The 25459-nt window shown below is 59.6% G+C and overlaps 2 protein-coding genes across 2 annotated transcripts in view; one reads left to right on the forward strand and one right to left on the reverse strand.

The window, feature by feature from the left end:
* The window catches only part of BCL9L (BCL9 like), a 36578-nt gene extending 20121 nt beyond the window's left edge, over window positions 1–16457 (forward strand). Inside the window, exons 2-8 of the mRNA XM_063138965.1 lie at window positions 4621–5017; window positions 5349–5471; window positions 6619–6817; window positions 7194–7278; window positions 7437–9756; window positions 11279–11443; window positions 12806–16457. Of these exons, the coding sequence (XP_062995035.1) occupies window positions 4717–5017; window positions 5349–5471; window positions 6619–6817; window positions 7194–7278; window positions 7437–9756; window positions 11279–11443; window positions 12806–13884 (4272 nt within the window). The 5' untranslated portion in view covers window positions 4621–4716 and the 3' untranslated portion in view covers window positions 13885–16457. The remainder of the gene's footprint in view (window positions 1–4620; window positions 5018–5348; window positions 5472–6618; window positions 6818–7193; window positions 7279–7436; window positions 9757–11278; window positions 11444–12805) is intronic.
* A 2513-nt stretch (window positions 16458–18970) lies between these two features.
* CXCR5 (C-X-C motif chemokine receptor 5) lies at window positions 18971–25459 on the reverse strand. Its single transcript, XM_063139028.1, has 2 exons — window positions 25271–25459; window positions 18971–20252 (listed from the first exon to the last, which is right to left on the reverse strand). The coding sequence occupies exons 1-2, from the start codon at window positions 25457–25459 to the stop codon at window positions 19077–19079; spliced, it is 1365 nt and encodes a 454-aa protein (XP_062995098.1). The 3' UTR covers window positions 18971–19076.

The raw sequence follows: 25459 nt of genomic DNA on the forward strand, positions 1-25459 counted from the left end.
GTAAACTGCCTGGATTGATTTTTCCAGAAAGGCGATATAGAAATGTCCTTAATAATCGATAGATAATTCAAGGCACAAGCAGGGGATGAGGCGAGATTGGACCCGAGTCCCCCCGCCCCGGCCTTCGGCTCCGTTCCCACAGTGGCCAAGCAAATGCTCCGTTGGGAAGCCCACAGGCAGGGCGCGATATCGTGCCCTCCTGCTTGCGTTTCCCAGACACATCACCCTCCCACAACGACCTTGTGAGGTGGGCCATTGTGCATGCCTCTGACCAGCTGCATGCTGCTACTGCCACTGCCACCACCCTTTATCCTCCAACCCTGCATCGGGCAACCCCAGAGCGGCAAGCCGGTTCTCTGTTGGGGACGAGGTAGTGACCCCTGAGACCTCCTTGCCGCAACCAGGCAGCCTGCTTTCCCCGTAGGCTGTCAGGTAGATCGAGTGACTTTGGCCAGGGTGGAGGGAAGCCACTCTCTTGAAGGTGCCAGAAACCTCATATCTAAACTGGAGGAATTTATCGCGGAGAGACAGTAAGAAGCAGAGTGGGTAGCCCACGCAACACTCTTTTGTGGCAAAATGCAATGCAAAGGGTCACCTGGAGAGTTGAAACATGCGCCGCATTTTTAGGTGGTCACAGGACAAAGTGACCAGAATGACAACGAAGCGCCTTCCAGTCTTATGTATGGGCGGGGGGTGGCAGGGGGCGCCAGCTCAACCTGTTCCACTAATCAGAGGAGTTCGCTGATAGGCCTCCATCTCTGTTGGAGCGGCCTGATTGGCTGTTGAAGGGAAGCGCTGGTGGTGGATCCCTGCTCCCTCCTTGAGGTTTGGTTCTGGCTCAGCTGATAGGTGGCGTTGGAGCAAGCTCTTAGTTGTGACTGGAGCTGGTGTGTTATACCGAAACATTTTGTATTTTAAAATCTGTTCATATTTATAAAAATTTAAAGCTATAAAATTTAAAAAATTTAAAGCTATAAAAAATTATAAACTGGATGCGCTACTTGGGGTCATTTGTGTTTTTTGTGGGGGGGGTCCCCTCCCCCCCATCCCGGGACCAATTCAGCAGGCTAGATGATGTCAATGGGGCAGGCCCCACACCCACTGAGTCTTGGCTGACACTTGGAGGAGCGGTTCCTCTGAGCACTGGCAGAGTTGGGGCCCTCCTTCACCCAGCGCGCCCAGCTGTGGTGGTGTGCCAAGGGACCCAGACGGCGCATGGGGGATGTGCCAGCCGAGTCAGCCCCCTTCTTCGTGCGCCATCCTGACTGGGGTGGCAAAGGGGAAGGCGCCCAGCCACGGCTGGGAGAAGCTCCCCCAGGCGCCATTTGAACCCCTTCCCTGTGCAGACAGAGGCCCCGAGCTCCCTCCTTCTCTCTGCAGAGAGGAATCGAAGAAGTGGGCAGGGCTGACCTTGGGGGCGGAGCCTCGGAGAAGGGTGGGGCTGGCAGAGGTTCTCCACCCCTTCTCCTCAAGGTGTTTGGGATGCCAAAGGGCAGCTCGTCCTCGGGAGATAGATGCGGGAGACACAAGGGTGGGAGAAGCGGTGGTTGCTCCCAGTTTTGCTGGTGGGGGGGGCTTTGTTCAAATTGGCCTTTATGCCACCCAGCTCTCCTTCCCAATGTTAATACCTTTCTCCCCCCCCCCCTTTTACTGAAGTTGGACACACTGCATTGGCCAGCTAAGGAGTGGGAAAACGGGAGGAGCTGTGGCCGACTTTGCCCTGCTGATTCCTGTCAAATCTTCCTCAAGTTCATGTTAAGCACCCCGAGGACTTTGGGCTCAAGATAGTTTCCCTCCTTCTCCCATAATACTAGAACCCAACGGGGTCGTCATCCCATGAAGCTGATGGGTGGGAGATTCCGGGCAGATCAAAGGAAGGACTTCTCCACACAGCGCAGAGTTAAACTATGGAACTCACTGCCACAAGACGCAGTGATGGCCACCAGCGTGGAAGGCTTTTAAAGGGGGTGAGATAAATTTGTGAAGGTGAAGGCTACCAATGGCTACTTATCAGAATATATATCTATATATCTATATCTATCTCCTGTATCAGAGGCAGGATGGCTCTTTTGGCCCTGCTGACTTTCAGTGTCTCTTTCTCTAAAGCTACGAGCCTCTTTGCCTCGGATGCTGTGGCCCCATAACCCAGGCAGCCACTCTGACTTTTCTTTCCTAATGGATGTTCTGGGGAAGCTGAAGGAGCAGTGGGGAAGTTCGGGAGGATTCTGGAAAGCCACGCCTGGAAGCAGTTGCCGGAAGATCTGGGTTACTCTTTTAGAAACAAGGGGGCCTGCCTGGGGCCCGCCAGGCTCCTGTCCCACCGGAGGCCTGTCGTCGGAGGGCAATGCCTTCGCTCGGTCGTGGCTGTGCGAGGGCAGCAGGGGGCAGGCGGGCTGCTCCTCCCAAGGGCCTGAACGCCTGGCGCGAAAGCAGGCTGCCCGGCCCGGCCACGCCACACCGCGGCTCTCTTCCTTCCCAGGCCAGCAGCCGAAGAGGCTGGGTGTCCTTCAGCATGGAAAGAGCCACGGCTGTGGGGCCTGGGTCTTTCTTGGAAGGCCAGGATGGGAGGGGGTCGGTCATGCTGCCGAGGGAGGGCCGTGAATGCCCAGGCGCGGAGTCCGCCTGCTCTCGGTACCGCCGTGCGTTGTGGCTCTGGCCCAGGGGTTCGTCCCCTGCAAGCGGCAGATTGTGCCATGAATGGCAGTGGGTGGTGGGTGTGCGGCCCCTAGAGTTGTGCCCTGCCATAGGCCTGGTGGCATCTCAGCCCCTGTGCACTTGCAGGTGTGCCCCTGCCCCCTGCCCCTCCCCCCCACAGGGCTGACTTTGCAGCAGGCCCCTCTCTCCCCTCCCCTCCCCTCCCCTCCCCTGCGCTGGGCAGGCCTGAGTTAGGCAGCTTGGAAATAAATCTCTCCTGGTGTGGAACGAGGGGTATAAATATCCCCGGAGTGATGTGATCTTTCCAGCTGCTATTAATAGGCCCCCAGAGACTGAGCCAGCCAGTGCGATGGGCTGACACTTCAAGGGACCCTGGCTCCCTCCCTGGCTGCAGCGAGGAAACTAATCTGCATCCGCCATGCTTGGTAAATTGCCACCTTCGGATGGGGACGGCTAATGACTCGCTCGTTAGAGAGGGAGGCAGGTCAAACAGTGGGGTGGGCTGGCTAGCTGACACGGCTGCACCGGCAGGCGGCCCGTTTGCCAGGCATCTCAGAAAGTCCTGAGTGCTGGTCTCCTTCCAGCTAGCCAGGCCTGGCTAGTCTGCAGCCGCTGCTGCCTCTTCCCTGTGAGGGATGCATGGGCTGGGCTGGTGCAGGAGCTGCTTCCCTCCACGCAGGGGCGAGGGTGTGTCCCCAGGAAGCACGGCACGGCACAGGCAGCCATTCTTCTGCTGTGCCCCGGCGGTGGTGGTGGTGGTGGTGTTGCAATAGCAAAGCCAGAGAGCTGGCAAATTCTCAAGGCTTTCTCGGGCGGAGGGCAGCCGAACGCCGAGGAAGCAGTGAGGCCAAAGAGCTCCTTGCCAACCGGTGGCACCATCAGAGCTGCGCGTTGGAAGAAGCCCCCGGGGCCCTTGGCGACGCTCTGCACCAGCGGTGTCCGTAACATGCTGCTTACCTGGACCAGGGCAAACGAGGGCACCGTGTCACGCTGGATGCCCTCTCTGCATCTGTGTGTGTGGTCTGTGGGCTCTCTCCCCACTGCCCCTGCTGTTTGGAACGCCCCATGGCCACGCCAGCATCCCAGGCTGGCCAGAGCCAGCCTCAGAGTGCGCTTGGCTGCAGCCATCGGAAAAGGCCACCCGACGTTAGACCATGAAGGAAAGGGCTGGACCTGCCTCTCCCCCACTCTTGGTGGATTCCGACAGGCCGTCTCTCCTCAGGCGCTGATCCAGCCGCGCGGCAGCAATCCAGGGGCTATCGCTCGGCCTCTCCCCCTGCCCTTGTGTGGGCTGGCTGTTTGCATAGTTACCCGCACGGCAGCATGGCTTGGTGTGGCATCCGAAAGCACACGCAGCGCAGCAGGGGTGGCTTTGTACCCATCCTACCACCCGCAGCATGCAGTGCAGGGGTTGTGGGGTGGAGACGAAGCCGCCCCGTCCTGCCACACGCCGGGTTTGGACAACACATCAACACGCCCCGCGGTGCAGGTAATGATGTGGACAGTCCGCACTTGTGGAAGCCACGATGGCTCTTTTACCCTCGTAATCGCGTGAACCTGGCCCGTGGCCACTGGGCAAGCTGCCACCTACCTGCCCTCCCCAAATCGCTGGAATTCCACTTCTTGCCCACCAGTGGGCTGCAATGCTGGGCTCGGTGGACCAGTGGCCTGACTCTGCCACAGCCGCTTCCTTCCCTGCGAGGCCGTTTGTGTGAGAGGCATGACCCGGCGGCCTGCTGCTGTGGTGGGACGGAGGGCATCCTAATGGCCAGGAGCCACCTGGGGGCTGCGCTGGGCTTTGTGGGGGCGTGAGAGGCTTGCAGTGGGCAGAGGAGTGGCAGGGGAGTTTGGGCATCGTGGCCATTGGCACCCAAACAGCTGCCAGCCGCTCTGGCCGTGGCCCTCCAGGTCCAGCACTGACAGGCACCTCCCTCCCTCCCTCCCTCCCTTCCTTTTGCCCTCCAGGTCTTTTGCCTACCAGGCAGTGGCGGCAGCAGTGGCGGCGGCAGGAGGGACGCGGAGCATCCTCAAGTGTCGCTGCCCGCAGTCTCAGCCAATCCAATGCACCCTGACAATAAACTGACCAGCCATGGCAAGACAGGCAGCGGCAGCGGCCAGCCCCAGCACCACAATGTGAGCCAAAGCCCCACCTGCAACCTGGGCACGAAGGGCGTGGGGGCAGGGAGCCATGGTGGCAAAGTGGGCCCGCCCGCCCCTGGCAACACGGGGCTGAAGAGCAGCCAGGCGCCCGTGCCCGCCTTTGGGGCCTTGAAGGGCAAAGTGAAGCGGGAGCGGAGCGTCTCCGTGGACTCGGGAGAGCGGCGGGAGGCCAACGCGGCCTTGCTGGACAAGGAGCTGAAAGGTGAGCTGGAGGAGGAGGAGGAGGAGGAGGAGGAGGAGGGAAGGGGAGGCCCCGCCGCCACCGCAGCTGGCGGGAGCAGCCTAACCAGTGGCGTGGCCCTTCTGCCGAGGCCGGCCTCCCCACCCTCCTGGCCCCATGCAGCTGGGAGTCCTCGGGGCCGGTGTGGCCGCCTCGGCTGCAGGATCCGCTCCCCCACCCAGAGGCGGCGGGTGGCCCTTGGAGAAGGTGCCGTTGCCCGCCCCTGAGCGCAGCCGCAGCGCCACCCTTTCCCTCTCACTCCACTGCCCCCCGTGAGACGGAGGACTGAGCCACGCCGCACCTTCTCTGTTAGGCGAAGCGGCCCCCCGGAGCAAGCGGCGCTGCGTGCTGGAGAGGAAGCAGCCCTACAGCGGTGACGAGTGGTGCTCCGGACCAGACAGCGAGGACGACGAGAAGCCTCTTGGCAGCGGCCACAGTGAGTCGTGCCCCACCCCGTGCGCACGGCAGGCGCTGTGGCCAGAGTGCATGGGGGGGGGCAGCGCTGGCCCTGGGTGGCGGAGGGGAAGCCTCGCCTGCCCAGTCCTTGATCCACAGCCCTTCAGAACTGCGCCCTCGGTGCCTGTTCCGCTGCCACCGGCCCGGCCTCAGTCCTTTGCCCTAAAAATCTGCCTGTGACGGTTTTGGCTGCTTGCTTTTTTTATGGGTTTATTTAGTACGCTGTTTCGTTTATACTAAAACTTCTCTCTTGCTTTTCCCCTACATTGAAGAGGCTCAAAGCAGCTAACAAGATTACAAAATATGTATTAATAGAATAACAAAGTTTTTTAAAAATGTAATCCAACCATTAAAACAACTGAGTAAATCACAAACACATTTTATGACTAAAAACATGGTTAAAAAGAACCCAGAGAGCCAGAAGTCGTAGCTAAAAAGCAAGGTGGCCTGAGACGTTTTCCCAGCCTGTGCGGATGGGGCCAGGGTTTAATGGAGCCCCCCCTCCAGCCCGAGGCCCTGAGCAGCCTCTGTAGGAGGGGAGGCGTGCCTTCAGCGCCTCTATCTGCCCTCTCTGTCTGGTCCCTGGCAGCAGTGTGCATGCGTGTGAGGGCCCTGGGAGCGTGCGCGGTCTCCGGCCCCATCGTCAGGCCATAGTGCTGGATCTGCCTTTGGCCCAGGAGGGGTGTGTGGGGAGTTTGTGCCAGCTGTAGTCAGAGGGGGGGGGCATCTTGCCACATCCTTGCAGAGTCTGACCAGGAAAGCCACGCAGGCAAGAGGGTGACCGATACTTGAGGAGTGGATCAGGCCCCCTGCAGGCAGGAGGACCCCCCACCCCCGCCAGCCAAAGGCCTCCAGCCAAAGTTGGGGGATTCCCATTGTGTACTGCCACCTGCTGGCGACTTGGAGTAAAGCAGCGGGCAGCTGTCAGTCTGCCTCTCCCACCCCCATTCTCCCTCTCCACCCCCCAGGCCCTTCCAGCTCAACTTGTGGGGCCCGCAGTATCTCTTGACCCCGAGGTTCTCCTGCTGCCCTTTGCTCCGCTCCGCACCCCACCCCACGTGCAGCCGGCTCCTGGTCCGCAGCCCTTTGCTGACTTCCCCCTCCTCTTCCTCTCCCTCGTGCCACAGATTGTAATGCAGCAGAGTCGGCAATGACCACGGCCTCCCAGCTGGGCCCAGGATCCAACCCCCTTCCAGCCCTGAGCGAGAACAATGCGTCCTGCACGCCCCATGGCGCAGCCCCCGGCCTGAGGTCCGACGCAGGGAACGGCTCAGGCAAGCAGCCCTTGCAGCTCGTCTATGTCTTCACCACGCACCTCGCCAACACGTAAGCCCTCGGGAGGTCTCCGCGTGAGCTGGGGGGCTGGATGGTCCCGAGGGGGCAGCCAGGAAGCGGCCTCTGCTGCAGGGAGAGGGGGGTGGGGCCGGGGGCCGGGTTTTCTTCCGTGCAGCGCTCGGCCGGCTCCCTTCCGGGGGCGGAGGCCTAGAGGCCTGGGCTGCCCCCCAGCAGGAGTGGTTCTGTGGAGAAGGCATGAGCCCGGGGCCATGGCTGTGCCACAGGGGCAGGAAGAGGCCGGGCCTGCACCCTTCAGTCCTGCTGTCCATTGAATGCAGGTGGGCCAGGCAGGCCGGCGAGCCTAGGCAGGGCCCAATCCGCGGGCTCTGCCAGGCGGCTCCCTGACAGTCTCTCTGTGTGTCTGCAGGGCTGCAGAGGCTGTCCTTCAAGGCCGAGCGGACTCCATCCTGGGCTACCACCAGCAGCATGTGCCCCGGGCCAAGCTGGACCAGGTACGTGCAGGGCTGGGGACAAGATGAGGGTTGGATCGTGGCCTGCTTGGTGGAGCTGCTGAGGGTGGGGTGGGGGCTGGCGCAGTCGCCGTGGGGGGAGCACTGCGGGGGAGGGGGCTTGGATGGGGCCCCGCTGACCCGCCTCTCCCTTCCCACAGACCCCCGTTCCAAAGACCCAAGGCGCTCCGGAGCCGCTGCCGATGGCCCCCTCGCCCGCCAGCACCCCCCAGGCTCAGCCACCCCTGCCGCCCAGCAGCCAGCCCCAGGGCCAGCCTCCGCCGGCTGCCCCGCCGGCTGCTCCGCCCGCGCTGGGGCTCGGCCAGGGGCCACTGCCTTCGGCCGGAGCCCTGCCCCAGGAGGGGCCTCCCGAGGACAGCCGCCGGGACCTGACGCCCAACTCGGTGGGGAACGGCAGCAGCAGCACCGCCCCCGGCGGCACCCACCCCAGCACGCCCACCGGCCCCAGCTCTTTGCCTGCCAGCGCCGCAGAGGGCTTGCTGGGGGAAGGGGCCGGGGCAGGGGGCCCCTCTGCGGGGAACGGGCCCCGCCACCCCCTCAACACGGAGGGCCTCTCCAAGGAGCAGCTGGAGCACCGGGAGCGGTCGCTGCAGACCCTGCGGGACATCGAGCGCCTGCTCCTGCGCAGCAGCGGGGCCGAGCCCTTCCTCAAGGGGGGGCCGGGGGCCGGGGAGGGAGGGGTCCTGCCTCCGCAGGCCCCTCCCCCCCAGCTCCCGCAGGCCCCTCCCCCCGGGGCCGGCCTGAAGAAGTACGAGGAGCCCTTGCAGTCCATGATCTCGCAGACTCAGAGCCTGGGGGGGGCCGGCCTGGAGCCGGAGGGGCCGGTGCCCCCCGGGGTGGACATGGGGCAGCAGATGAACATGATGATGCAGCGGCTGGGCCAGGACAGCCTGACCCCGGAGCAGGTGGCCTGGCGCAAGCTGCAGGAGGAGTACTACGAGGAGAAGCGCCGCAAGGAGGAGCAGGGGGGCGTGCACGGCGGCCGGCCCCTGCAGGACGTGATGCTGCCCCAGCCCATGGGCGGCCTGATGCTGCGCGGGCCCCCGCCGCCCTACCACAGCAAGCCCGGCGAGCCCTGGCTCCTGCGGGGGGTGCCCGTGGAGGTGCAGGAGCAGCTGCAGCAGCTGCGGCCCTCCTTCACCGGGGGGCGCTTCCCGGGGAGCCCGGTGCAGGTGCAGGTGCAGCAGCAGCAGCAGCAGCGGGGGGGCGGCGGCTTCGGGGCGATGCAGACCTTGCCCCTGGAGTCGCTGGGCCCCATGAGCGCCATGCAGCGCCCCGTCCGGCCCGGCATGGCCTGGAGCGAGGAGATGCCCATGGGCCCCCCGGGCAACTTTGGCCCCGGCCACCTGCCCTACCCGCCGCTGGGGCCGGGCGAGGGCGAGCGTTTCCTGGCGCCTCGGGCGCGGGAGGAGATGCTGCGGCACCAGGTGCTGGAGAAGCGGCAGGCCGGGATGCCGCGGCCCCTGGGCATGGAAGTGGAGCGCATGATGCAGGCGCACCGGCAAGCGGAGCCGGCCCTCTTTGCCGGGGAGGGGCTGGGCCTGGACTTTGGCGGCTCGCGGGCCATGCTGAGCCCCCCCCTGCGGGACATGGAGCCGGGCTTGGGGCCTCCCGGGGGCAACCTCAACATGAACATGAACGTCAACATGAACATGAACATGAACCTCAACGTGCAGATGACGCCGCAGCAGCAGCAGATGCTGATGTCGCAGAAGATGCGCGGGCCGGAGCTGATGGCCTCTGAGGAGATGGCCCGGGTGCGCGCCCCCAACGGCAACGGTGCCATGATGGGCGGCCCCCAGAAAATGATGATGGGCTCGCCGTTCCCCGGCCAGGGGGGGCCGCCGCCGCCCCAGCACCCGCAGCAGCAGCAGCAGCCGCCGCCGGGCTTCCCGGCCATGCAGGGCCCGTACCCCGCTGGGCCCCAGGAGATGGGCGGCGCGCCGGACATGTTTGGCCCAGAGCAGGGCGTCCTGGGCCACACCACGCGGCTCAGCCACATCCCCCTGCCCCCCAGCACCAGCGCCCCATCCACGAACATGCACCAAGCCCCTGGACGGGGCCTGGGCCGGCGCCCTTCCGACCTGGCCCTCAACATGGGGCCGATGAACTCCCCCGGCGTGGGCCGCCTCAAGTCTCCGACGCTGAGCCAGGTCCACTCTCCGCTGGGCACGTCGCCTTCCGCCAACCTCAAGTCCCCGCAGACGCCCTCGGCCATGGTCAGCCTGCCTGCCGCCGGCGCCACCGGCGCCCCCCTCAAATCCCCCCAGGTCCTCAGCTCCGTGCTCAGCGTCCGCTCCCCGACCAGCTCGCCAGGCCACCTCAAGTCCCCATCACTGGCCGTGTCCTCTCCAGGGTGGGCTCCGTCGCCCAAGAACGCGCTTCCCAGCCCCGGCCTGGCCCAGAGCAAGCCAGCCCTCGGCATGAGCAACTCCACGGCCCTGGGCGGCATTGAGCAAGGTAAGGACGGGCGCTGGGGTTTGGGGGGGCTTCCGGGTGCGCCCCAGGGGGTCGCGGGGTTTGGATCGTGTCCTGAGACCCGGGGTGCTTCGCCGTCCCTTCAGCAAGGGGCGAAGGGGGTCCTCAGCGGCTGCTGCGGGAAGGAGCCTTTCAAGGCAGGGGGGCCGTTGGCTTCCGGGTTTGGGTTTGCAAAACAAGGCTTAAGACTTTTTGTAGCGAGAAACCCGGGGAAGGTCAGGCATTGTGAGCAGGGCTTCGCTTTTCACGTTGCTGTTATTACCACCATGCAAGCGAATGAGGCATCCAGGCTCAATAGGATGAGGAAGATGAAGGCGAAGGTGGGTGGGACGCCGGCGGTTGGGCAGAGCCCGCGACCTCAGGCGGGGCGCCATCCAGCCGGCGCTTCCAGGGGTCACATAGAACAGCGTTCTGTTCTATGCGGTGCGTTATCACGTCGTTAATATGCTTGATTCTACCTGCTTCCCATGAAAAAAAAATACTTCCTGTCTTATAGGAAAATACACTTAGTGGGAGAAACAATCAGCCCTTGCTGGTTTCTGGAAGCAGCTGGGCTGAACATTGATGGGCTTTTTCCGGTGATTTCAACCGGGTGTTTAGAGAGAAACTCCAAACAGGCATCCATCTTTGGAAATAGAAATACACGTCCCATGTATCGTCTGTTCCTTGCGGTGGAGTCGTGTGAGCCCGTTGCAGCAGAAACAACAGAGAACCCTGTGGCACCCTCAAGACTGACAAATTTATTGCAGCAGAAGCTTCCTGGACTAGATTAGATGCATGACGTGTTATCCTGAGCTCCAAATGTATTATCACGCGGGGGGTGGGGGGTGGGGGCTTATAAACACTGAGGTCCAAAGAAATTGAAATGTGAAAATAGAGCCCAGGATAATTACTTTATTTACTAAAGCAATCATTCATAAGGCAGTCATTGGGTGATAATACAGATATCTTTGCATTGGTGAGCTGTTTAACGCATGTAGTGTGTGTATACACACACACACACACACGCACACACACACACTAATGCACTTCAAGGCAGAGGAAGCTGTCTATTGAATCAGCAGTGTATCATATCCTAACACCATTTAAAGGATGCCTTCCTAGGCAGGCATGGTGTTCTTGGGAAATCCGCGTGCTTCAATCCTTCAACTAGTATGCTCTTTCATTCGGAAAGATTTCAAGTACACGCGGGGATTGTTGGCTTCCTCTGAATCCACCTCCTTGCCCCTCCCTCAAGGGTCCTGCCTGTGGGAGTGAGCTTCCGCGGCGCCCCCCTCCTTTGCCTGCCTCTCCCTTGGGGCCCGGAGTCCGCCGTCTTGGACCTCCCTCCTGCATCCTGTGCTGAGGGGCCGGCGCCCGGCTCCGCTCCGGAGCTTGGCTCTAAGACTGTTGGTGTCTCCTGTTGCAGGTTCGATGCCGCCTGGGCCTAGGAGCAGTTCCTCTGCCTCAGCCAGCACCCCCTCTGGCCCCCTGAACCCCAACCTGCCTTTTCCTTCCTCTCCAGATCCACCCCCATCCCAGAACCCCTTGTCACTCATGATGTCCCAGATGTCCAAGTACGCCATGCCCAGCTCCACCCCGCTCTACCACAACGCCATCAAGACCATCGCCACGTCGGACGACGAGCTGCTCCCAGACAGGCCAATGCTTCCGCCTGGCGCCATGTCTGGTGGGTATCCGGCGGGGGCGGTCAGAGCCAGCGGCGCACCATGGCGGCGGGCCAGGCTCACCCTGGGGGCTGCCTTCATGGGGTTTTTCCTGCAGCATAGCTGCATTGTGAGGGCCCTTGCAGGACGTGACGTCGTGGCCGGCATGCTCCCAACCCGCCTCCTCCGCCTGGAAAAACCGCAGTATCGGAGAGCCCTTCTACTCCGTTCTTTTTAGTTAAAGCAGTTCCCAGGCACTTGCTCTGCAATCATAGCAGAGTCGAGTTGGAAGGGGCCTGTGAGGCCATCGAGTCCAACCCCCTCCTCAGTGCAGGAATCCACCTCAAGGCATCCCTGCCAGAGGGCTGTCTGGCTGCCTCTTGAAGGCCTCTAGTGTGGGAGAGCCCCCAGGCCTGGGCATTCAATCCTGGGCGTGCCCTATGACCTGGCTGTGACGTGGGCTGGGCCTTCCCCCACCCATTCCCTTCGCGTTTCCATTAAGACACGTCTATGCACTTCCGGCATTAATTAGCTGCTGGACTTGGTTAATTCGCTTCTGTAATGTGGTGTTAAGCTCCACAGCTGTGCAGCTCCGGAGTTGCAAAGCGATTGTGTTAATTTCCTAGTACGATATTTTTTGGAGTGGGGTTTATGTGGATTCCCATTCATGAAACTGTAGTGGCAGGGGAGCCTGGAGAGGGGCCATCCCAAGCCTCTCTCTGGATGGCGCTGGTTCCACGTCAGCCTTCGCCCCACCCAGCGCTGTGCCCTTTCCAGCACTGGAGAGCCAGGCTTTAGGGACGGTGGGCGCCGCTGTGTAACCACGAGAGAGCGGAGCCCATTTCAGCATACTGTGGAGAACCACAACAGTGTGTGGCCCTCCCCTGCTCGTGAAGATGAGGCGCTGGGCGGGATCTGAGGGACAGAGAGGCAGGAGGGCCCTTGTGGACTCGGGGGGGGGGGGGCGGGGCTCTTTCGGCCACTGCTGTGACCCTGAGGCTGCCAACGGGTGTCTTGGCCAACGGCCGCTTCAGCAGCTGCCCTCCTGCTTCCCACAGGGCTCCTCCAGCAGGCTCTTCTGCCAGGCCAGAGAGAGGGAGGGGGGAGGTTTGAGAGCTTTCATACGTCCTGCCCCTCTTGGGGATAAGGAGAGGGGCGGGGGGGAGGTCTCGGCTCTCCGTGGACTGGTCGTTTGGACTGCCTTTCCGAGGGCGGCAGCAACAGCTGGGCGTGGCGGTGGTGATGGGCTCAGGGCGGGGGGCGACATTCTTCGTTGCTTGCTCTCCGGGCCAGAGCGGAGCCCCTGCCCCCCCTCCCAGCAGCCCTGCTCTGCCCCTGCGTGCGCTGCCCTCGGGAGGCTCACGGTTCTCTGTCTCCCCCTACAGGCATGGGAGGGAACCAGCCCGGCCAGATGCACATGAACTCTGTGGGGCCCGGCCCGGCCCAGAGCCCCATGGGCATGAACCTTCCTGGACAGCAGCCGCTCTCACACGAGCCCCCAGCACCCACGATGTCCTCGCCAAGCCCCCTGGGTGCCAACCTCCCCATGCACGGCAGCGCAGCTCCGCAGAACCCCATGATGCTGGCCCCTGGCCCCCAGGACCCCCTCAGCCAGCCCTGCGGCCCCCCTGGCCAGCTGGTGTTCCCACCCCGCCTCCAGCAGCCCCCCAGCAACGGCGGCAGCATGCCCATGGGGCCTGGGGGGCCCAGCTTGCAACAGCACTACCCGCCTGGCTTGGGCCTGCCCCCAGAGGAGCTGCAGCCACCCCCGCCCCCGGGCCCGTTGCCTCCGCAGCAGCAGCAGCAGCAGCAGCAGCGCATGGCCGCGAGGATGGCCGACCCCTACCCGTCGGTGCTCCCCGGGGTGGCTTCGGTGCTCAACGACCCCGAGCTGAGCGACGTGATCCGCCCCACCCCCACCGGGATCCCCGAGTTCGACCTGTCGCGCATCATCCCGTCCGAGAAGCCCAGCAGCACGCTGCAGTACTTCCCCAAGGGCGAGGGCCAGGTGGCCAAGGCCCAGCCCCCGTCCAACCTGCACCTCCTGAACCTGCAGAACATGATGGCGGAGCAGGGCCCGGCCCGGCCCGGCCCCCAGGGCATGCAGCGCGGCATGGCCCTGTGCCACCCGGGGCAGGTGCCCGTGCTGGGCAGGACAGGCCTGGCGCCCCAGCAAGGCATGATGGGCGCCGGCGTGCACCAGGGCATGATGCTGCCCCAGCAGAGCCTCATGGCCCAGCAGAACTTCCTGCTCATGCAGGCCAAGCAGCGCAGCATGTCCGTGTCGGGGGAGATGTACGCGCAGCCCGGCCACATGCTCTCCCCGCAGGGCTCGCTCATGGGCCCCCCGGGGCCCCAGCAGAACCTCATGGTCTCGCACCCCTTGCGCCAGCGCAGCGTGTCCCTGGACAGCCAGATGGGCTACGGGCCAGGAGCGGGCGGCATGGCCAACCTGCCCTTCTGAGGAGGAGGAGGAGGAGGCCGCCGGCGGACCCTGGTGCGACAGGAGGGACGGACAGACGGACGCCAGCCCGCTTCTCTGCCCTGACACCGAGTTTGGCTTGGATCTTTCCTCTGAGTGTGAATTCTTTCTTTCGTCCTTTCTTTCTCTCGCTCCTTTTGTTTAAGGCAACCAAAATGTGCAAGAGGGTTTGGAACAGCTGTAAATAGGTTAGGGGGGGAGCAACAGCAAAGATTTTTGCTGGCTTGGAATTGTTTGTATTTCTGTGTTTTAATAGAAGCCTCAAAACCTGTTTTTGGAAGAAACAAACACAAATGCAGCCCATTGGCAAAGTCTAGCTCAGTGTGGCCTGGGCATCCCGCCGGGCGGGTCCGGCAGCCCCAGTCGCGCGCTTGGCCCGGCGTGCCCTTCCAGGGCCGGACTCCCTCCGCTGGGCACCAGCCCGGCAGCTCTGCGACATGGCGGCCAGTAGGCGGCCTGAGGGATGCACCCTCTGCCCTCGCAGAAGGGAAGGCATCCTTTGGCTGGCGGGAATTCGGCCCAGTCAAGCACCGCTGCCCCCCCCTTTTGCTCAAAGAGGGCCACTGCATTCAGACAGGGCTTGAAGTGGAGACTCATCTGTTCCCCACCCCACTCCCTCCCAGGGCATTGGGGGGGCCGAAGCAGATTTGGACCAGGTTGGCCCCGTGTGTGTGTGTGTGTGTGTGTGTGTGTGTGTGTGTGTGTGTGTGTGTGTCTTTCTCACCTACGCTGCCACAGTGCTTATAGTTACTGGTCCCTCTCTCACACGCACGCGCTGCCTGCCAGAATGATGAGATTGGAGGCGTGGGCGCTAGGGACTCCCTCCGCCTCCGGGAAGCGCTTCACGGTGGCCCACAGCTGGCAGCTCCTCCTTCAGCTGAATCGCCCCGCTTCCCCTGGAAGGATCGATACTGTCCTCTTGTTCTCCCCACCCCACCCCACCCAGCTAAGCAAGCGCCGCCATGCCGTGGGGGCCCAGCAGCAGCCCTATGCCTCCCTACCGACGCCCCAAACATTTGGAGGAGATCGTAGCAATTGTGATTCAGTCCAAGGAAACCTTGCCTTGACTCTGCACGAATTGTCTCCTTTTACAAACGAAACCAGTTGAATAGATGGAGACGGAAGCTGGCTTGGCCAGAATCCTGGACCCAACCCTTGCGGGGGGGGGGGGGAACCACACACACCAAACCCTGCACTTTCAGACGGCTCTGGGCGGAATGGTTTGCATATCTAGGGAAAGCCAAGAGCAGGCCTGAGAGGTGGCACAGATCTGAGGTCTGGCATAGGGAGGTGTGTGCGCTTGCTTGCTTGCCTGCCTGCCCCTGGGGGTGGGGGGAGGCTCCTCTCCCCCCCACACTTGCACTTGTAGACTCCGGGGGCGGCTGCTCGCCTCTAGGCTTAAGGAGACCCCGTCATCTCTCCGTCCCACCCACCCCCAGGACTCTCGCACATCTTGTTCCACTGCTGCAAGCCCCCCGTCCTCTTCTGTGTTCCTGCTCTACCTGTTCTGTGCATGATAGGGGCCTTGCTTGATGCTCTCTTTCATAGGCAGCACCAAGCCCTGCCTGTTGGTCATGGCTTGCACATACCACGTTGCTAAGCCCCTGGAATTGTGTTTGCTAAGAAAGCCACAAAAGCCTGGCCCAGGTGGCCCTTGGATTCTCACCCATCACCACCACCGGAAGAGAGATTCCTTCTAGATGCTGTGGCGGTTGGAGTGCAGCCTGGGGTGGGGTGGGGGGCTTTGAAGTTGCCTACCCCTGTTGTGGAGGGAAGTCTCCATCCTACCCCCACCCCCAGTTTCCCATCGGCAGTGAAGAGCATGTGGGAGGCCTCTGAGGTGCAAGGCGCTGAAGCTGCCATGGGACGGATCCGTCAGAGGGGGAGAGGGCGTGGGCGGAGGCAGGAAGTCCGTGGCCCCAGGCCTCCGAAGGAATCGCTACTGCTTTGCCCCCATGGCCCTGGGCCAGATGCCTTGTCCCTCTAGGGCAGCCACACCAGGCCCACCGCACCTTCTTCTAGGCCGTGTCTTGTTCATAGCAATACGGTGGTCGGGGGCCACTTGCCGGGGAGCCCACGGCTAGCCCCTCCCTCGCCCCTCTTGCGCTGTGACCGTCGTCCTGTCTCGTGCCTCGTGCTTCCTTGCTCAGCTCTCTGGCTTGCGTGGTGCCTGCTGAAGCCCACCTGCTTCTCTGCCTGCTCCTCTGGCCACAACCTGCTCATTTCCTGCTCCAGACACACCGCTGCGCCACCGTCTCTAGCAGTCCGGGATGCCCACCGTGGGCATGTGTTCGTGCCCAGGGGGCGGGATGGGCCTGCTCTCTTTGTCCTCCTTTTTTGGGGTTGGTGGGGGTGGGAGAGAGTCCTCCCCCTGCCACCCGTGCATTTTGTACCATTCTATAAATATATATATATATAAATATAAATATATAAATACAATATGTGAAGACATCTTATTGGTTTTTATTTTGAAATGATTTCTAGGCTTGTTTTTTGGGTATCTGTGCTGCCTGTAACGTATTGATTGACCTGTTTTATAGGTGCCTTTTTATTAAAAAGAGACATTTCAAAACATGCCTGGCAGGAGCTTTTTGCGGTGGGGTCTTTGGCCAGGTTAGGGTGTGGCTACCAGACCAGAGGGGTTAAGAGCAGGATTGCTTGGGCCTTTTTGGCAACGATCTCGCTCCCCCCCTCCCATTTCTGCTGCTGAACGTTACACATCATCCATGAACAATCACCTGCGTGTCGCTTCATTTCTGAAAGGGGGGTGGGCACTACAGCTCCACCGTGGCTGTTTCTCCCATGCTGTGCCTTAGTAGCTGGGGTTGTTCAGTGCTTAAAGGAAGGAAGGCACTCAGTGTATGCTCAGGAGCGCTTTCTGTTGCTTCACATCTCCTGGGACTCCACACCACGATGAAGCAGCACTTTAGATGCAGCTCTCCCCCCCCCCCATCCTGAGCTGTGTGTCCATGAGAACTCTTCCCACCGGGGGGGGGGGGGAGGGAGGAGCAGGGGACATGGGACAATTGCCTCCTCACTCAAAAAGGAGTGGTTGGGAGGGGGCACATTCTGGGGCCTCTTCACGTGATATTGCTGGACATCATCCGGCCGGGGGCAGAATACCCAGCTGTATAGAAGGGCAAGGAGTGGAGGTGGCCCATCTTCCTCACAATGTGGTGCTATGGAGGGGGGGCTTCTGAAATGCCCGCTGCTGCCCTTTCGGGGTTGCTCCATTGCTGCCCACCAGCTGACGGGGCTTCTCTTCTCCAGCCCACCCCCACTCTTGGCTCTCACTTCTGTGTTCAGGCATCCCAAACTCGGCCGTCGAGGCAGGGAAGGGAGCCGTGGGACTCTTGAGACTGGGGAGAGGAGGAGGAAGCTGGCTGGCTGGCCGGCCGGTCAGCTGGCCGGCCCACCCCAAAAGCAGCTCCGTCCCGTCCCAGCCAGGCCTGCCTCTCCTCGCTGACGCCCTGCCTTGCTCGGGGGAGATCACGTCCAGATGCTGCGGGAGGGAGGCGGCCTCAGCTTTGGGCCTCAGCCTGGGTGTACTCAGCACCTGGGCTGTTCCCCTTCGCCAGCACAGGCCCAAGCAAGGAGCACCCACTTTTCCCTGGCGCAGAGGGGCCTGTCCTGCCTGCTAGCCATGATGGGCCGGGGCCAGCTCAGAGGGTGACACCTTGCAGGGGATGCTGCTGGCAAGTGGCCAATGGCCAGGGAACCCCAGAGGTGGCAAGGATGGCGAGGGAAGGGCAAGGAGCTGGTAGGCTGGCTGCACCCACAGCCCAAACGCCTGTCTCCCCAGGGCTGGGAAGTCCATCCTGGTTTTGTTTCACACGGGGACATTGACAGAAGCGGGTACAAAATGTTTTTATTTAATGAAATCTTCTCAGACATGATTTGCAACAGGAGCACAGTAAGGCTGAGACTGAATGTGACGCACAAGCCCCTTCATCCCGTTCCCCCACCTGCCTGCGCTCCTGCCTGGGAAGTAGACCGACACACGCAGGTTTCCAGCTCCTGGCCCAAAGAGGACTCTGTGCCTTCAGCAGGTAGGTGGCAGGTGGTGCAGTAACTAGAGAAGCTCGACCAGTTGAATGTCTTTCCTGGTACGCAGCTCTTACAGGCATGGACACAGCGTTCAGGGAAGGGCTGTGCAGCCACAACATGCACCCCGAGAATCCCGCTGCAAATCCGAACAGGGCTAGAAGACGCCAGCGGCCGCTTTTGCCTCCCTCCTGGATCAAGAATTCCTGGGCTGGCAGACCCAGGTGGCGTTTCCCGCTGGCCTCGGAGGGTGGGAGAGCCGCCCCGTTCGTGGTGAGGGGAAGGCCGCCCAGCACTCCCCCTCAGCACCCTGCCACGTTCCTCTTCTCAACTCTGAGCTAGAGAGGCCAAGCCTGACCTTTGCCCGCTCCCTGGGCCGGGCAGGACTCTGGGGCAGCCCCCAGCCTTGCTGCTGGCTCTCTTACTTGAGCAGAGCAAGACAGAGCAGAGCTCAGAGTCCCACGCAGGGAAAACCGGATGATGGTGGCAACTGGCCTCATTGGCAGTGAGGGCCCGGCTGGGCCCGCTTAGCGTTCATGACGGTCCCCTTCGTTACTCTGTAGAAGGCTATAGGCAAGGGGGGCGGTGTGATTTAGTTCCAACTGGGGGGGAGGGGCTGGGCCTTGTGGATTTATTCATTCCTTCGTTCCTTCACTTGAGGGCTCTCAACCTTCCCCCCAGAATTTGGCCACTGGGGTAGGCAGTAGGGCCCTACGGCTCCATAGCCCCAGAGCAGGTCCCCTGGGCTGCAGTTCGTTAACCGTTGGGATTGCGTGTTCCCCCTTTTGCTCTCGGCTAGAGCAGGTGCTGAATTCTGGGGCACCGGAGGACTCCAGGTGAAGAGGCTTCTCGGTCTCAGGAGAGGACTGGCAGGGGGTGGCACAGAAGCTGCCTCTGGAGGCCCAGGCCAAAGGGAGGGGCCAAAGGAAGAAGCACTCCGTGGGCGTAAGCAAAAGCCAGACCCTTCTCCGTGGGTAAGTGAGGCGTACTGGAGCAGGAATCGTTTCCAAGGAAAGCCGGGCAAGGGAGCAAAAGTCACGCACAGGCTTCCAAGAAAAAGGCGCCTGGCTTCAGAAGCGAGGGTCTGCCGGTCCACTCTTTGGTCTTTGGCCAGTAGACCCTGGCTGGGCTTAGTCTCTGCCTTGGCCCAAGCTGAGCCCCATGCTTCTCCTCTGAGCCCTTTGGCCATTCAGGGCTGGGGGAGGGGACGAGGGACCAGGCAAGCCTGAAGGCGTAGGAAAGGGGTTCATGGCGCACGGGGAGGTGGAGTGTCGCGTGGCCGTGACGTTGGTCTCAGTGGTGCTCTCGGTCCGGCACGTGCCCAGGATTTCCTGCAGGGTGCTTTGGCTCAGGCAGCCCAGGTCGTGCAGCAGCCGGCAAGCGTCATGGCGGAATCGGATGCCCACAAAAGCGTAGAGAAGGGGGTTGAGGCAGCAGTGGCTGAAGGCCACCAGCTCCGTCACCGTGATGGCAATGCTCAGCCCGTCCTCCACGGCACAGCCCCGAGCCTCCAGTTTGCTGAGGGTGTCCAAGAAGACGGCCACGTTGTAAGGGGTCCAGCAGAGCAGGAAGACGCTTGTGACCAGGATGGCCACCTTGACCGCTTTCTGCCGCTGCAGCCGCTGGGACCGGCAGAGGACCCTCACGATGGCTGCATAGCAATAGCACATGACCCCGGAGGGCAGGAAGAAGCCCACGATGTGGTTCAGGAAGCGCGTTGCCAGGTGGGCGTTGGCGCCGCCTGCCCCGTACTCCTTGAAGTAGCACATGCTGAGGTTGTCGCCCACCGCCCAGACCTCTGTGAAGAGCAGGTCGGGCATTGTCAGCAGGAGGGAGAGGAGCCAGATGGCCAGGCACGCCAAGTGGACCGACAGCGCCCGCCGCTTCTGGAAGGTCTGCAGGGCATACACCACGGCCAGGTAGCGGTCCACGCTGATGCAGCTCAGCAGCAGGCTGCTGCTGTAGAAGTTGACCCTGTTGGCGGCGCTGAGCGCTTTGCAGAGGAACGTGCCAAAGACCCAGCCAACTAGGATCTCCACCGCCCCAAAGGGGAAGGTGAGGACGAGCAGAAGGTTCGCCAAGGCCAGGTGGAAGAGGAAGAGCTCGGTGGAGGTGCGCGAGCGCCTGTAGCGCCACAGGATCACGATCACCAGTAAGTTGCCCAAACCACCCAGCAGGAATATCAGCAGGTGGACGAAGGGGACCAGGACCCTCCTGAAAGGGTGAGAGACGCTCTCAGGGCACAGGTACTCGTCGAAATAATCGCTCGAGTTTCCGTCGGTTTCTGATGAGTTGTAATCATCCGGCTGTGGAACAGACAGAAGAAGACGTTACTGGTGGACATCTCTGCCACAGCAAGGAGAGAAACGTACGAGTGGGACCCTGGACCTAGTTCTGGCGGCTGCATTCTGCCCCCAACGCCCCCACCCCAAACGGCCAGTCAGCATTTTGCGCTCCCTGAGACTGCTCAGCCTTCACTGGACTGCTTTGGGCTGTGTGTGCGTGTGTAAGTACACACACTGGGCCCCAATCCCCACAGTTACATTAACACCTGAATTTTCTTCATTGGCTTAGGTAGACCTACAAAGCAACTATTGTTCTTCCTGCTCACAGTGGCCCATCTCCGTAGCTCTCTTTGCAGTTTTAAATACAAGTGAAGTGAGATATTTGTCATTTGCTCCCCAGAAATCTGTCAGGAGGCGATGAGTGCAGAATGCCGACGCGTTCTGCCCTAAGGATGCAGGTGGTTTCGCCTCACAGGGAAGCAACTCTGCCAATCCCCCCTTCTGGATCCAGCGGCTGAAAGACCTCTTGTGCCCTCTCTAGGCCTGGGAGCCAGGGACTAGCCTGGCCTAACAGCACAGAGCCCCAGGTTTTCTCTCTAGAACAGATCCAGCGGTGAACTTGACACAGAGTTAAGGGGGAAGATCACTCTCCTGACAGGTTTTAAGAGCTGCAAGGGAGGGGGTGGGAAGAATCCCTTACGGTTGGGGGAAATGAGAGTTTCGGGGTGGGGTGGCGTTGATGCCTCCGCAGCCTTCCTGGACCAAATTGCACAGAGCTGGGGAGAGAGCGCCGGAAGAGAGCGTGCAAGCAGAAGAAGCCGGCAAGGGAGAGAAACCGCAGGAGTGGCGAGAGCTGTCCCTTTCCTGCATCAGGACTTCCCCCCTGCAAAACCCCTCGGTCACTAGGTTTTTCCTGAGGATGCTTCCAGAGCAAGGGTGCCTGGCACCAGCAATCCCAAGGCTTTGTGCCTTTCTTCCACCCGTTTCTCCTCATCGGATTTTCTGCATTAAGGAAAAGATGGAAGAAGCAGTGAAAAACACACATGGGGGGGAAGTTTACAAACTGCCCCCCTTCCGCCAAGCTTCCTTGAATGAGGCAGGGCAACGGCACTCCTACATCCCTTACCTGAAGCCCCTTGCTCCCTCCCTTTCCTCACCTGGGATGCCCACGCCCCCCCCCCCGATTCGTGGGCCCTGATGGAAGAAGGGGGAGGAAAAGACGTTCTCAGGACTGTGTGAAGGTAAGAAATCAGGAATGGATGGATAGTGGGCAACCCATCTCAACATCAGACTGGGTTATCTAATGATAACGATTCCTGCCTGCCGTTATAGAGGTGCGTTCTTGAATTGTGCTTTGTTTACTTACTTGGGGTTTGGCTGTGCCATCTGCCTGTGGACCATGCAATTCTGATTGCCTCTCCTTTCCCCTTACAGTAGATTCACTGGTGAACATCCAAGCTGGTGGAAAGCACCAGTTAACTAGGCGTGATTATCCCAGGCCTCAGAGCAGCCGGGCTTGCCATGCATTTGCAGTGGGGTCAGAGAGCACCAAGGACATCCAGAAATAGGTCCATTCTGGTCACCACCAGGCCCTTTTATTTCCAGGTCCCAAGACTGTCCTAGGTTCAAGTTGTCCATCAAAGAGCATAATTTAGCCATTTTAGGGGTTTTTTATTAATGAACGAGTGTGATTCAGGGTGCAAAATATTTCTATACACACATAATTACACATTATAGAGTATACATGTGTGTAATTACACTTATTATTATTATTATTATTATTATTATTATATCCTGCCTTTTGCCCAATGCTGGGCCTCATATAAAAGGAAATCTATATTGTGTATTTAAACATGGTAATAACAGCACTGAGGAGGAGGAGACGCAATGGCTTAGCCAATCTATTTTGCATTTTTTCAGAAAAGCAGCAAATTTTACACCATTTGTAGACTAATGCCTAGTGATTATTTTCAATGGGGGGAGGTGAACGTGCCCATGTGTGTGCAATGCACAACTGACTGAAATCATGTTTCTATTTGAGTTATTGGCATCACTCATAGTGACTTATATATAAAATAAGAACTCATGGACACAGCTCATACAGTCAGTAAAAACACTAGGATAGCGTTGAGCAATCATACAGCTGTAATTTTTAAAGGATTTCTTGGCATATTACACATATGCACATGCACAAATGTTTAAAACAATGCCTAGCTACAGATACTACTACACAGGGTCATTGGAAAATCACACAGGAATTTGGGCAGTTATTGTAAAAACATTATATTAATTTTTAACTCAACGAACATCAGGGCATTCTCCCCACCACCACCAGAGTTACATTCTGCATGGTGTGCAGAACGGTCGCCTTTTTGCACTTGCAGTATTTTTTACATCCTTTTGAGCCTCTACAAGAGTAATTTCTGCAGTTACTATTGCTTGTTATCACATTTAAATATACAATAAATATTTCTGTTCACATGTACTATACGTTTAGAAGATATGTGCCAACATTTTATTTATTAAATTTCTACCCCACGTTTCCTCTAATATAGTGCTCATCATGAATTGCACTCTCCCACACTAGAGGCCTTCAAGAGGCAGCTGGACAAGCATCTGTCGGGGATGCTTTGGGGTGGATTCCTGCATTGAGCAGGGGGTTGGACTCGATGGCCTTGTAGGCCCCTTCCAACTCTGCTATTCTATGATTCTATGATCTATCCTTTCATTGATAAACAAAGCTAAAATGGCCAAGATGACGCTCTCGAGGGCAGCCAGACCACAGCTGCAGACCCCGCTTGCCTGGATGGATCAAGGGTTTACTAGCTAGCTTGCCTGTGGTTTCACAGGGGGCGCCTCCCCATTTCAAAACACGACACAGAATTTGGGGACCGAAATCTTTCTTGTCGTAATATTAATCTATCCTGAAAGTTAAATTAGGATCAGATTAACCCATCTTTATTTGTAACCATACAAACATATATAGTACAGAACAGACACAGCCTATGTTGCTATATTGGCAGAAGGGAATTCATGTCTTGGGGGTTTGGGGACTCTATTGCCTTTATAGTATCTTAAAATAAAAGGGGTTGTTGCGTGCCAGAAATTATTCCCCCGCCTCCACTCCGTTTCCCTCCTACCCCACTATTTTTGCACTGCAGTAAGCCAGGGGAGCTGCGAGTATACTGTTGTTTAGCCTCCCAGATTTGGGTTAGGACACATGCTACTTTTGTGTTTATTTTTGTAGATGCCTGATTTAGTTTCCACACAGAACTATACGTAGCGCGCAGCCTTCTTGGCGGAGCCAGGCTCACGGGGAACCTGCGCTTCTGATTTTCAGCACAAGCCATATTTGCATAGCACTGCTTGGCTTGTGTCAGCACAAAACTAATTTCCTCCCCTGTCTGAACGGCTTTTTAAGTGTTCAAAAACACCCTCAAAATTCCTGCCCTTAAAATTCTAAAGTAGTGAAACAGCATTTGATAAAAAATGGCCCTTGAAGAAAGATGTGGGGGCGCAGTGATGCAGTGAGACTCAGATCCCCAAAGGCAGAGCGAGAAGAGCTCCCTCCTCATCCAGGGATCTTGCACAGGTACCTCAGAACATGCCCTTTATGCCCTATTTTGTTTTCTCTGAATAAAACGTTCCCTTTGCTAAACATTACGTGTTCTGCTCTGAAATTCTGGCCCCAAACCACATTAATTCCCATTTGCTGAGATGGAGTCAAGTTATTATTATTATTTATTTATTTATTTATTTATTTATTTATTTATTTATTTATATAGCACCATCAATGTACATGGTGCTGTACAGAGTAAAACAGTAAATAGCAAGACCCTGCCGCATAGGCTTACATTCTAATAAAATCATAATAAAACAATAAGGAGGGGAAGAGAATGCAAACAGGCACAGGGTAGGGTAAACAGGCACTGGGTAGTAGCCTGCCTGAGGTGCCCCTGTAAAAATAGTTGGCCTGCTCCCTGCCTGTGTGTGAGTGAGAAATCACCCCAAGCCATGCATGGGTCAGCTCAGTGGGATCAGTCCCAGGCCAAGAGTGACCCCAGGGAAAGGACCAGGGAACACCCTGATGATGGGCTGCAGGGGAATGGAGGGACGAGTTTTTAGATGGTTCTCAGGCTCCTCACACACAGCTCTGCCAAGGCACCAAAGCGGCTAAGGAGAAAGAGTTCTCATATAAAATACAATCGGTCAATAAAAGCGCCTCCTAACGTGCCCGTTCATAACCCCAGGTTTGCAAGCACCAAGCAGATTCTCCAGGCAGAGCGGGCGCTGGGCCCAGCCCACCTACAGAACAGGCCTCCCATCCACTCCGCCCAGACATCCCTGCGCCGTTTCACAGAGTGACGGGCTCCTGCAAGGGCCTCGCTGCTTGCGCTCAGTGCCCTCCCAAGCCATGTCAGAAGAAAGCCCCCGACAGAGAGGCCCGATCCTGCCGGAGCTGGGTGCCCAGGTTTCGTGGAGGGCTGAAGGGCTCTGCCTCCCACACAGGCTGAGCACTTCAGGGCCAGCCACTGGGGGGGAGGGGGGAGAAGTCTGTGCTCTCTCTAGGGAGTAGGGGAACAGCGCTCTCTGCCCCATGGGACTGAGGGTTCTGGTGTCCTGCCTGCAGCGGAAATCTCACCAAACTGTGAAGTACCGGCTGAAGGCCTGCTGCAGCCACCCTCCTTCCTGTTGTACAGATACACCCAAATCCTGCCTTTGCCTCTCAGGGGCCTTCCAAACCCACTGACTTTGTGTGTGTGGTGGGGGGTCATTCCCTCTGCCATCGCACCCTGTTGGGGCTTCTCCCAACGCCCGCATGCTGGCTGCACATGTGCGGCTACCTTGTCTACACTGGCCGTTGCCTCCGTCTGAGAAGCTGGGTTGACATTTTAGCTACGTTTGGAGGGAAGAGCCCAGCGCTCAAGCAGGACCCACAGAAGCTAAGGAACACAGCCCGGGCGGCCCTTGATTTAAAGCAGCCGTGTCCCTTTCCAGGGCTCTGCCATTGAGCATTTCGCAGGCCATAGCCTACCTACCTGAAGGCCCCTTAGCCCTGCAGTGCAGCTCCCAGCACCCAAAGGCACCTGAAGGCAGGCGCTCCGAGAAGGCGGGAAGAGGAGGCTGCCCTCGGCAGAGGCAGCAGCCGGCCACCACGCCCTGGGCACACCTGGGGACCCACACGCCCCCCTTCCCTCCACCGCCGCCCTGGGCACCCTCCCTGCCAT

This window comes from Elgaria multicarinata, chromosome 12 (genome assembly GCF_023053635.1).
Source record: "Elgaria multicarinata webbii isolate HBS135686 ecotype San Diego chromosome 12, rElgMul1.1.pri, whole genome shotgun sequence".
NCBI classification, from domain to species: Eukaryota; Metazoa; Chordata; class Lepidosauria; order Squamata; family Anguidae; genus Elgaria; species Elgaria multicarinata.